General features: G+C 39.7%; 1 protein-coding gene across 7 annotated transcripts in view; it reads right to left on the bottom strand.

The window, feature by feature from the left end:
- The window catches only part of slc4a8 (solute carrier family 4 member 8), a 32402-nt gene that overhangs the window by 13117 nt on the left and 7235 nt on the right, over positions 1-12050 (bottom strand). For all 7 annotated transcript variants that reach the window (XR_003746553.1, XR_003746552.1, XR_003746554.1 and 4 more), the window contains exons 4-11: positions 11317-11452; positions 10200-10360; positions 9822-10004; positions 7625-7713; positions 1892-2049; positions 1736-1823; positions 1253-1399; positions 299-399 (exon numbers count right to left, since the gene is read on the bottom strand). Coding sequence is in view for 4 of the 7 variants with exons in the window: in XM_028967227.1 (XP_028823060.1) it covers positions 299-399; positions 1253-1399; positions 1736-1823; positions 1892-2049; positions 7625-7713; positions 9822-10004; positions 10200-10360; positions 11317-11452 (1063 nt within the window). In the remaining 3 variants the exon portion in view is untranslated. The remainder of the gene's footprint in view (positions 1-298; positions 400-1252; positions 1400-1735; positions 1824-1891; positions 2050-7624; positions 7714-9821; positions 10005-10199; positions 10361-11316; positions 11453-12050) is intronic.

Raw genomic sequence — 12050 nt, 5'->3', positions numbered from 1 at the left:
TTTACAATTCTCATCTTATATTCTTATCTCAACTTACTCTCATTTCACAGATTTCATTACCACAGAACAGCTGTCTGCATCTCAAAGGCCACCTGGGAGTAAAATGAAAACCCCTAGATATGTCTTGGGAGTGGTTTATATGCCTCATAGTTACATTCCCTTATCAATGACTTGTTGGACCAGGACATTTACCAAAAGGAAAATCCAGCAATGAAGAGCAATTATTTAGAAAAAAAAATCTTTGGCTGCCCCTTAGACCAGGGCTTAATGTTAAGAGTATGTTCTGTGTTTTGTTTACCTCCCTGTCCTCTGTAGCTCTGGTCCATGATGTTCTGCTTGTGGCTCCTCCTCCAACTGTACTGCTGTTCCATTGGCAACACCAGGTATCTTCCTCTTGTCCTGCAGACACCACACCATGGAGTTCTGCTGTCAGTAAAAACACTCTCGTATCTGCTGTATCTGGCTATGGGCATGGATCTTCATTCAGCAACATCTTGCAAACCAAGAAGGTGGACTGTGGAACCTAAACGGAAGTGAATATTTCTGGCATCTTGGCTAAAATTAAAATATTCAGCTCAAAACATTTTAAAACTGAACGGGATTGTGTTGCTCAGTTTTGCAATTAGTAAGGCTAGTTTTTAAAATAGAGTGCAAGAAACTATGTCTTATTATTCTAATTAAATCGTAGTACACAACTTTAGCATAATGTTCTAGATTCATTCATTTGACCTACATTCCCCACAATGCACAACCATTCCCCACAATTTAAAACCTCTCAATCTCATTTTGACCTTCTGGGCATGCCTCTATTTGACCATTATCTGGCACAGGCTATGGTCACCTCTAGACTACTGTTCTCCTCACAGGTCTCCCAGCATCAACTATTAAACCTTTGTTTGTGCATCCGCTTTCCTAAATTTCAACTTTTTGCTCTTTTTTTGTTGTTCTCATTTGGAACTTTTCTATGTACTAATGTTATTAGTACATTAGGATCATTTAGTGACAAAATTGTAGTAGCACTAGCAATACTAAAAGATGCAATGTCATTTTACTGTAATGTCAATATTACTGTTCTAGACCTGCTGCTCTTTCAGCAGGTTACTATGGATAAATTAGGTGGGGAACCTTATGTATCTGCAAAAAACAGTGATTAAATGTGAGTATGCAATTTACATATGTAATGCTCTAAATGCAACCAATAAGATTCCTGTTTAACATATTCTACAGTTCATCCAGTGAAGGAAGACTGTACCTGAGAAGGCACACTTTTGGGTGGCTCAATGCGAATGGATGGGTCCCACTCTCCTGGGGGCAACACAGTCACCTGGTCCAGGAACTCATCGATGCCGGCCAGCAGATCTGCCCTGTCCTTAGACTTATATGCCACATTGTGGAAAATCTGAGCGATCAAGGAAGATACTAGATTTCAGGGTAAACCTAGTGGCATAATTCCCCAAAATAGGCCATGAGAGGGAGCTCTGAAAAACCGACCCAACACATTATGACTCTGAAGTAATTCTGCCTTTTAACACTAGTTATGGTCACAATGTCACATGAACATATGTTGCTAAATGACACTGACAATCAAAAATTATTTTTTTTTCACCTTGGAAAATAAATCTAATGTTTCTCAAACTCTGAATCCCTATACAATACATAAAAATCAGAATTACTATACATAAAAAATTTAACTTTCTTTACAGAAAACCCTCTTCAGCCAGCCCCAGACTGTTACCTCATCTGTCATGATGGTTGCCATGGATCGGCCAATCTCATGGTACTGCTGAGCCTTTCCATCAGGTCCCAACAGAATAAACATAAACCTGCATACATGACGAGAGATAAAGCCTTCACACAAAATAGCACACAACAAACATACACAGTGACATACCTGGTGGGGATGGGGACCTCAGTAAGTCCACTGAGCAGCACAGCAGGGGAGAGGCGCACAAAAGCGATGATGGGCCTGTTCAGGAAGTCCAGTGCCCCCACCAATACATTGGATGCTTCAGCACCCATTGGGATCTTCTTCATGAAGTGGGTGTCAACCTGACAACAAAAAATACATCAAACCCACCAAAGCAACATCCAATAATGTTACAAAGCTACTTCAATGAACTCAACCTCAGTACATGATTAGATAAAATCACAATAACTAATATGAGTAAAATGAAGAACTCTTAATGCATTATTAAAACTGACAAGGATAATTGGGAAAAAAATGTTGCCTTGATTGAATATGATCAGGTAAATGTTTTGTGCAGAAAGACCTTAGTTAGTGAGGCTAATCATAAAAAAAGAAAACATGTGATATATTGTATATACATTGAACCCTTTTGGGGGCTGCGTTTATTTGTCAGAAGTAGGTTCAACAACATTATGTAAAGATATAATGCTGAAAATGCAATTTTCCTTGTGTTTATTATCAAATCATTTACATACATTTACGGCATTTGGCAGACGCCCTTATCCAGATCCTCCTTGGATTTACTCTTTCCTGACTCAGAAAGGATCGACATCACCAAGATTAATTGAAGTTTAATTGTGTAAGAATATAGAGGATGGATTGACAGGCTGACTTTGTTATGTTTTATTGTAAACATATATTTATTTGGATTTTGTAGTTATAAACATGCATACATCAAACAATTGAAACAAAAAAAGTGGAAAAAGTGCTCAAAAATGTGCTTAAGTAAAAGTATATTTACTTTCCTTAAATTCGAATCAAGTAAAGTGAAAGTGATACTGAAATGATTGTCATTGTAATACACTGCATCACAGCACACGGTGCACACAACGAAATGTGTCTTCTGCTTTTATCCCATCACCCTTGGTGAGCAGTGGGCAGGAATTACAGGCATCAGGGAGCAGTGTGTGGGGACAGTCCTTTGCTCAGTCACACCTCAATGGCACCTTGGAGGATTGGGATTAAAACCAGCAACCTTCTGATCAAGTAAAAATTACTTGATTTAGAATTTACTTTGATTAAGCGTTACATAGTTACTTTCAATTACTTTATGTTAAAAGGACTAGTAGTAAATACAGTACAGCACTAGCTGTTGTTATTCAACTATTAGGCCCTATAAATGTGCAAACTATGTCCAGACCACACCATAAAACATTTTTAACCACAACCACAAAAGTACCAGATTCTAAATTGTATGGTCCAACATTACAATACAAAAAAGTGAAAATTAAACCAAACCCAAAGAATCCAAAACCGTGAAAATGTTCAACAATTCCTTATGTAGCACCATCTTATGTGCACTGTCTGTATTATTTGTACAGCATATAAGTATATTTTCGTTTCACCATGTTCATTATAATATGTTATTACTTGTTGTGTAAAACTGTACACTAGCACACAGAATTTATTTTGCTGTCCTATCATAGAATAAGATGGAGAGCATGTGACAGGAAGAGTAAAAAAAGGAGTTTGGGAGAAGAGACATGTTTACTGAAAAAAACGAGAGAGAAAGATGACTACTGATGCGTAAGGGTACATTAAGAACTGCACCAACGAAAGGTTTCATGAATAGCCTGTGGGAAGAAGCTCCTCCTCGTTCTCTCTGTGTTAGACTTCAGGGAGCGGAAGCGCTTCCCTGATCGCAGCAGAGAGAAGAGTCCATTGTTGGGGTGGCTGAGGTCCTTCACTATCTTCCTGGCACTGGTCCAGCACCGCTTGCTGTAGATTGAAGGTCAGGGAGCTTGGTACGGATGATGCGTTCAGCTGATCGAACCACCCTCTGTAGGGCTCGCCTGTCCTGCATGGTGCTGTTCCCGAACCAGGTTGAGATGTTTCCCATCAGGATGCTCTCCATGGTGCAGGAGTAGAAGTTCCTGAGCACCTTGGAGGGCAGTCTAAAGTCTCTCAGTCGTTTGAGGTGGTAGAGACAATGCCGAGACTTTTTCACCACGGTGTTGATGTGACAGGACCATGTCAGGTCCTGCGTGATGCAAACAGCGAGGTATCGGAAGCTGTCCACTCTCTCCACTGGGTTCCTATTGATGACAGAGGTCTGGTGCTCCAGCTTGGTGGTGAGTGTGGAAGGGATTATCGTGTTAAATGCCGAACTGTAGTCGATGAAAAGCATTTTAACATAATTTCCCTTCTGAGTGTCCAGGTGGGTGAGTGCTGTGTGGAGGAGATGAGAGATGGTGTCATCTGTGGATCGGTTGGGACAGTAGGCAAACTGTAGTGGGTTGAGTGTGTCCAGAAATGAAGAAAGTCTATGACCAAGCTCTTCATCACTACTGAGGTGAGGGCTACAGGGCGGTAGTCGTTGAGGGAGGCAGGATGGGGTTTCTTGGCCATCTGCTGCTTTCCTGGTGTTCACTCTCCTGATGGCTCTCCTCATGTCATGCACTGTGATGATTAGAAGGGCAGCGGATCGTGGATACAGTACTGGAGGAAGTTGTGAGTAAATTCAACACACATATTGTGTGTATTTTATTTTATTTGTTTTATTGTTTGAATGTTTATGTGGTGTGATATTCACTTCTGGAATATAGTATATGGGCTGTGACCTGAGCTATAATGTTACATGGGGATTGAATTGAATTATAAATTAGTGCAAGGGAGGTGAATTGCATACAGCTATAGCCATTCCAACAGATTAGCCTGAGTGTGTGAGATCATAACCCAAGACAAATTAAATGTGCTTCGTAACTTCCACTTAAACTGCTCCCTTGTGTGATACATAGGTGACTCTGGTGGTGGGTCCTCTGAATTCTTGTTATAATAAAAATCAAATTTAATGGTTGAGTTACACTTTTTGTTCTTTCTATAGCAAATATAAATATCTCAGTTGTCTTTACTGACAAATGCGCTCACTGACTGCTGATATAAGAAATCAAACAAAGTGACCTGCCCCACAGAATACTACAGCATTAGACTGCTCAAACTGAACAAGTTTTACAATGTAATGTATGGAATACACAGGCAAAAGGCATATACAGTGCATCTGGATAGTAGTCACAGCACATAACCATTTCCACATTTTGTTATGTTGCATGTTATATTACAAAATTGATTAAATGATTTGAGAATGGACATGATTTGCAAAGATACACTCATGTCTACATCACTGTTGATCCCACAGTTGACAGTTCCTGTCAGAGCACAAACCAAGGAAATGTCTGTAGACCTTCGAGACAGGATTGTCTCCAGGCACAAATGTTGGGGAACGGTTACAGAAAAATCTCTGCTGCTTTTGAAGGTCCCAATGAACACAGTGGCCTCCATGGATACCACTTCTTAAAAGGTCCCCTATTATGATTTTTTTTTTTTGCTTTTATATGTCTTAGTCATCACCTAATACTGTATCTGAAGTCTTTTTTTTTTTTAAACCTTGGTGCAGAATTACAGCCACTTTTAGCCAGTCACACAATCAGTTTCCCCAGGATGCAGCATTTTAGTGTGTGTTCATATGCAATTGAGTTGGAGAGATGCGGGACAAGAACAAGAACGGGCAGTCAAAGTGCGCGGGCATTCACAGAAATTACGTCATCAATTACTATTTGGCAAAAAAATAATAATCAGGTTTTTCAGCATTTCGTGTGATGGAAAATTTGTGCTAATTTTCACATCGAAGTCATGGAGTAATTGGAATGTTTTGCACGTTTGGAAGCCATTGACTGTCAGTCAAGTTACTCTTTTAGGGGAGGGGTGGTGACTTTCTATGGTCTGACAAAGCATAGGAAATGAAAAGTAACCTTTCCCCTCATGACGACATGAGGGGAGACTCTGAACAGTGAAGCAGAATGGCCAAAGCACTCCTAACACATATCGCCATTTCTAGCTTCTGTAGGACCATAGACAGGCTGAAAGACTCTCAGAAAATGAATTCCAGGCGTCACGTTTGGAGAAAACAAGGCACCGCTCATCACCAGGCTAATGCTATCCCTACAGTGAAGAATGGTAGTGGCAGCATCATGCTGTGGGGATGTTTTCAGCTGTAGGAACTAGGAGACTAGTCAGAATAGAGAGAAAGATGACTACAACAATGCACAGAGACATCCTGGATCAAAAGTGCTCTTGAACTCACACTGGGGCAACGGTTCATCTTGCAGCAGGACAACGACCCTAAGCACACAGCCAAGATATCAAATAAGTGGCTTCAGGAGTGAATGTGAATGTCCTTGAGTGGCCCAGCCAGAGCCCAGACTTGAATCCGATTTAACATCTCTAGAGAGATCTTAAAAAGTCTGATGGAGCTTGAGAGGTGTGTCAAGGAAGAATGGGCCAAACTGGCCAAGGATAGGTGTGCAAATCTTGCGGCATCATAAAGGCTGTAATTGTTGCCAAAGGTGCATCAAAAAATATTGAGTAAAGGCTGTGAATACTCATATATATGTAATTTTTCTTTTTTATTTATTTTAAATAAATTTGCCAAAACCTCAAGTAAACTGTTTTATGCTAATTATCTGGGCTACATTCAGTCAGTCAGCAGTCAAGTTGTCAAGTTGTCGTTTGTTTCAAACAAATTATGAATTTGATTTAAATTATGATTTAACATTAATTCAAAAGATGACTTAATCTGTCCTTTAAGCATCATTGTTTTCATCACAAGTTAAAGAATAACACAAAGAATTCCCAGATACCTTTTCATTGGTTGTTGTGTTGCATTTTGCCCAGATACAATAGTGATATTTTCTGATTGGCTATTGGGTAGATTTCTTATTTTTTATTGGCTTGTATTTGATCGGCTCTAGGACCCAGAGGAAATGTCTTGTTTCATAGTGAGGTGCTGTCATCCACGGTCTTAGAAATATGCATGCCGCGCGAAAGGCTGCACAATTTTTCAGGTGGATTTTTTTTCTTCAGCATTTCATTTTCAATTAAATGAAATTGGGTTTCAATGTAGTGAAGTAAAATTACCTGTTTCAAAAACATCTTTTAAAAATTACAAATTACTCACAAAAACTACTCAATTACAGTAGCGTGAGTAAATGTAATTCATTACTTTTCACCTTTGAACAAATGGCAGCTAATAAAAAAAAAACTAAACAAAATAAATGAGAAATAACAAAAAAATAAAAACAATTAAATAAAAAACAATATTGTTCATGTATTAGTGCACATCCCCCATGTTTAGGTACAATTCCTCACTTACTCGTCTCCCTCTCAGTCCCCCAAACCTTTAATAGTACCGAAAACATCCAAATAGACCTTTTTCTCACAATGTAGGTCAGTTTCTCTAGAACCAGACTTGATATTATATTATTTAACCAAAGGTCAAAAGAGGGGCCAACAACATTCTTCCAACATAGTGTAATGAAACGTTTGGCCCGCAGTAAGCATAGGTCTACCATTTTTCTTTTAGTACATGATAAAGTGCATTCACATGGGTAGATGCCTAAAAAACACACTTTAGGACATGTAGACACCTACGAAGATAAGACCCGAGAAATTACCCCATATAAAAAACCTGATATTTTAACACTGAGCACCAAAACTTTTAGCCTGACATTATTATGTAATTAAAGATGGAGACTGGTAATATGACATTACCCTAAATATTATCCACACTTAAAATAAAGTAAAACAGATGCGTAGATTTTTTTACCCTAGCTTTTAACATTATAGCCAGCACTAGTTGTCAGACATACACTCTCCACACACCTTGCTCAGGTCCGCTTGCCCACTGTCCTGTCCTCCTCCAATTTTGGTCTCTGGGTTTGAGGGGGTGGGCTGAGAGGGTAGCAGGGGACCTGATGTAGGGGTTGGCAGAGGAATAAGCAGAGAGAACATCACAGTAAGAATACTTTATGGTCTGTGTATGAGCATGTGTGATCATCAAAACTCAGAAATTAAATATTAACACATATTTCCCATCGAAGGTGTGGTCTATGCTATATCCCAATAATACATACACTTTGAATGCAAACATTGACTTTAATAAGAAATAGTGAGTGGCATTAACTTTGGCCAATTTGTCCTAAACACTATCTTCATATGAATTGCTAGGATGTTAAATGTGCACCAGTTAAGTTCAGGTCACTGGCAAAACACTAGTCTGTGCTTGGGCTTGTGCAGTAGTCTCTCTGATACATGTCCAATGATGTCCAATGATATCCTAAGTCCAGCTATGTGAATGTCACGATTGGGTGCACCTGGAGACACAACTGGCACCAATCTGCATGACAGCAGGGTCTTCTTGTAAAGGTCTTCTTGAGCAGCCCATCGAGGCTGCGACTATTGATGTGGACCGCGCAACTGTTGTTTTCAATTCTGTCAATTCTGTTGTTTTTGGCAGCATTCATTTTGCTGCAGCATTTTACAGATTCATTTGGTAAGTATTTTCTTCTCTCTACAAAATAAACTAGGCACCAAAAGTTAGCTGACCAGCTCAGCCTGTATCAGAACATGTATAAAACTAGATGTCTGGGAGCTGAATCATTTTAGCAAAGCACATGAAGCACAGCAAGGCAGATTGAGAATGTGATATATATAATGTGATATATATGTGATATAACACAGTGACATCTGCCTGAACACCTCTCAATTAAGATGACTTTGCTAATGAACTTTGAATCGCTGGCTTAATATATATGTTTTTTCTAAGATTGGCTTATTGTATGGTAATCTTCAGTTTATTATAGAGGAAGCCTGTAAACCAATGGAATTAAACTAAACCAAATTTACAAAAAGTAAGTTTTAAGTACTCAGAACAATTGAGTCCTGGGTCCAGGAGTCCAGTACTGGAGGCTCGGGGTATACGAGGTGCAGTGCGAGGTGTAATAAGGGCTGTGAGGTAGGATGGGGCTACTCCATGTTTGGCTTTGTAGGCTAGCATCAGTATTTTGAACCTGATGCGTGCAGCTACTGGGAGCCAGTGGAGGGAACGTAGCAGAGGGGCGGTGTGGGAGAATTTGGGAAGGTTAAAGATCAGTCGGGCTGCTGCATTTTGTATGAGTTGTAGAGGTCGGATGGTACATAGTGGTAGACCATTGACGGACAATATTCGTTATAATGGACTTCTTATACTCATGAATCTTGTTAACCCAGTTTTAACAGTAATACTGCAGTGATGCCCATTGTATGCTCTTGCTACCCTGGAAGGGGGTCCCTCTCTGAATTACTCCTTTCCAATGTTTCTTCCATTGTTTTTGACAATGTTAGTTTTCTAGGGAGTTGTTCCTTGTGTCCAGAGAGGGTCTAAGTATGAGCTATCATCCGTAGTGGTTGTTAAGCATATTGAGACATACTGCTTGTGATTTTGGGCTATACAAATAAATAAAAAAGTGAAAGTGAAGTGATTGTCTTTGTGAAACACAGTACAGCACAACGTGCACACAACAAAATGTGACTTCTGCATTTAACCCATCACCCCTTGGTGAGCAGTGGGCAGCCATGAAAGGTGGGGAGCAGTGTGTGGTGAAGGTGATTCACTCAGTGGCACCTCAGTTGCACCTTAGCAGTTCAGGGATTCAAACCGGCAACCTTCTGATTACGGGTCTGCTTCTTTACAACAAATTGTTGTTGTTAAGAATATTAAATTACCGTACTAAAGCTATGTAAATTGAACTTGACTGTTTTTCAAGGCAATGAGTTTTGCATACTTTTACTTTTTTTTTTACTTTTAATTGAAATAAATATAGTCATATAGAACCAAAACTCTAATCAAGAACAAACTAAAACACATGTACCACAACTGATGCCATGTTTTCATATAATTTGCGAAATGTATTATTTGTGAAAAGTGTGTATTTACACTAACCATGTATAAATATTTACATTTTAACATTCAAACCAAAAAAATTTATCTGGTTGCTGAGGCTGAGGTTTTGTGGCATGCCAGTGCGTGTATGTGTCTCACCGTCTATGTTGTGTGGCTCACTCTGTCTCCTGCCAGTCTCAGCCAGAGATTTGACCATGGGCAGGAGGTTGTTGCGCCTACGATCGCTCTGGTGGTGGTGTCTCTTCAACAGGGCTTCCCGAACCTTAACCCGTACACATTCATCCAGTTCATGAGACGCCTCCTGGTGATCTAGTACCATATCTAAACAGTGACACAAAGGTACAATAGCTAGTCCTGCAAATCAGAGAAAGTTGCTACTGCCCTAATCCATTCTGCTGCCTGAAACAATGCACTTAAGACGTTTGTTCAAATTCTCATTTTACTGATTTGTTTCAGTACAATTTTTACATGGAAGAGTAATACCATAGAGTTCTATACTGTACAGTTTATATTGACCTGCAATCTCCTCAATGCAGTCTGCTTTCATATCCAAGAGCACGCTTCCATTGACGATGCAGGAGCGCAGCTCAAACAGGCTGTGTAATGACAGGGTAGCTACGTACGGCTTACTCCACCTCTCCCCTCCATCCTCCACATCCTCCTCAAACTTCAGCCACCTGAAACACACTCATGGGTTTAGGTCTGGCAAGAACAATGACCTGAAACCTACATCCATATCAACAAAACAAAATTAACAAAAAGAGAAAAATTGTATGTTGTAGGAGCGGCCCAGCCAGAGCTGTGTGGTTACCCGAACAGGCCCTTGCCATCTGATGTTACAGGACAGAGGTGGGAAAAGTTTTGAAATGATTTATTGTGGCCTCATTTTATAATTTTACCAAGGCTGTGTACACTTTTTATATCCACTGTAACTAACCCTTAAAAACACACAGGGAGTGAACAAATACGAGCAGGTGTTGGTCGTACACAATAGACTACAAACAAACACGGCAAAAATTACACTTAAACAAAAAAGCACACAGCGAGGCTGCACCTTCACCACCATGTTGACACATAATCCCCTGGCTAATATACAGCGTATTCTGGAAAGTATTCACTTTTCGATGCACCTTTGGCAGCAATTAAAGTCTTTATGAGGACTAAAACTTCCCGAAGCCCTAATAATAGGCTAAACTGGAACCTCAGATAATATGATGGAAAGCTTGGGATGTCCTTGACAATTGCAGGAGGGTACACAAGGTAGACATCTGCTGCCTTTTGATGGATTGATTGGTTGATTGATTGATTGATTGCTTCTACATACATGTGTCTTTTATACAGATAATGAGTATAAAAGGAGCTCCAAATGTCAGCTCCTTACCTGTTAAAATACAACTTTCTGATTGAAAGGGAATCAAATATGTATTTAATTCTTTAAATTGTATTTATTTATTTTGAAAATGCATTATTTTGGATTTTTTTTTTGTTGTTATTGTTCCGTCTCTAACTGTTCAAATAAACCTACCATTGAAATTTGAGACTGATCATTTCTTTGTTAGTGGGGAAACTTACAAAATCATGAGGAGTTTTGTATTGTATTTGAGAAGGACATAGCACATTTAAGCGTACACACCTGGCTGTTTCCTTCCATTCTGCATCTTTGCCCTCCTTTACACATATCTCGTCCAACTCAGTGAAGAGGTCATGTGGTACATGCTCCTCATCCTCTTCAGTGCCCAGAATAAATTGCACTCGCTGGGATGGGGTGTCTAATGGGGTGGTAGGAGAAAGGAGCATGGGAAAAATACTGAGCATTAGTATATACTGAGTAAGATACTGAGAATATCAGAACAGCAGAATAGAGGTGACATTTTCCGATTCGGTTGACAGTTTTATGAGCTACATGTTTATGAGCTACAAATACAATGACAAAAATTTAATGAAACACATGACAACTCTGCTTGACTTTTTTTCCCCCTTTGAATGTATCGTACAAAGGCTAACTGCAGAAAAACAGAGTCAGCTAAGTAAACATTTGTCTTCACCTGAGCCAGAACTAGACAGTCGGATGCTAATGGAAGTCTGCTGCTGAGTATGAAACGAATGATGGACGAAATGCGAACCGACATCCATTATTTCAGAAACTGTATGAAGGGAGGAACTGTCCAAGAGATGGTGAACCTCCCGGCGTCCGCTCATTAATAGAGTGATCCTGTTCAGAACCTGTTTGGTCCGGAATCAGATCCTGTGAAGAGGCGGAGAAACGTCTCCTCTTCTCTACGTGGACAAGAAAGTTTGACAATTGCAGGAGTGTACACAAGGTAGACATCTGCTGCCTTTTGATGGATTGATTGATTGATTGATTGA

Source organism: Denticeps clupeoides, unplaced genomic scaffold, assembly GCF_900700375.1.
Source record: "Denticeps clupeoides unplaced genomic scaffold, fDenClu1.1, whole genome shotgun sequence".
NCBI classification, from domain to species: Eukaryota; Metazoa; Chordata; class Actinopteri; order Clupeiformes; family Denticipitidae; genus Denticeps; species Denticeps clupeoides.
Note: the sequence above shows the minus strand (reverse complement) of the source record. Positions and strands in the feature narration are given on the sequence as shown.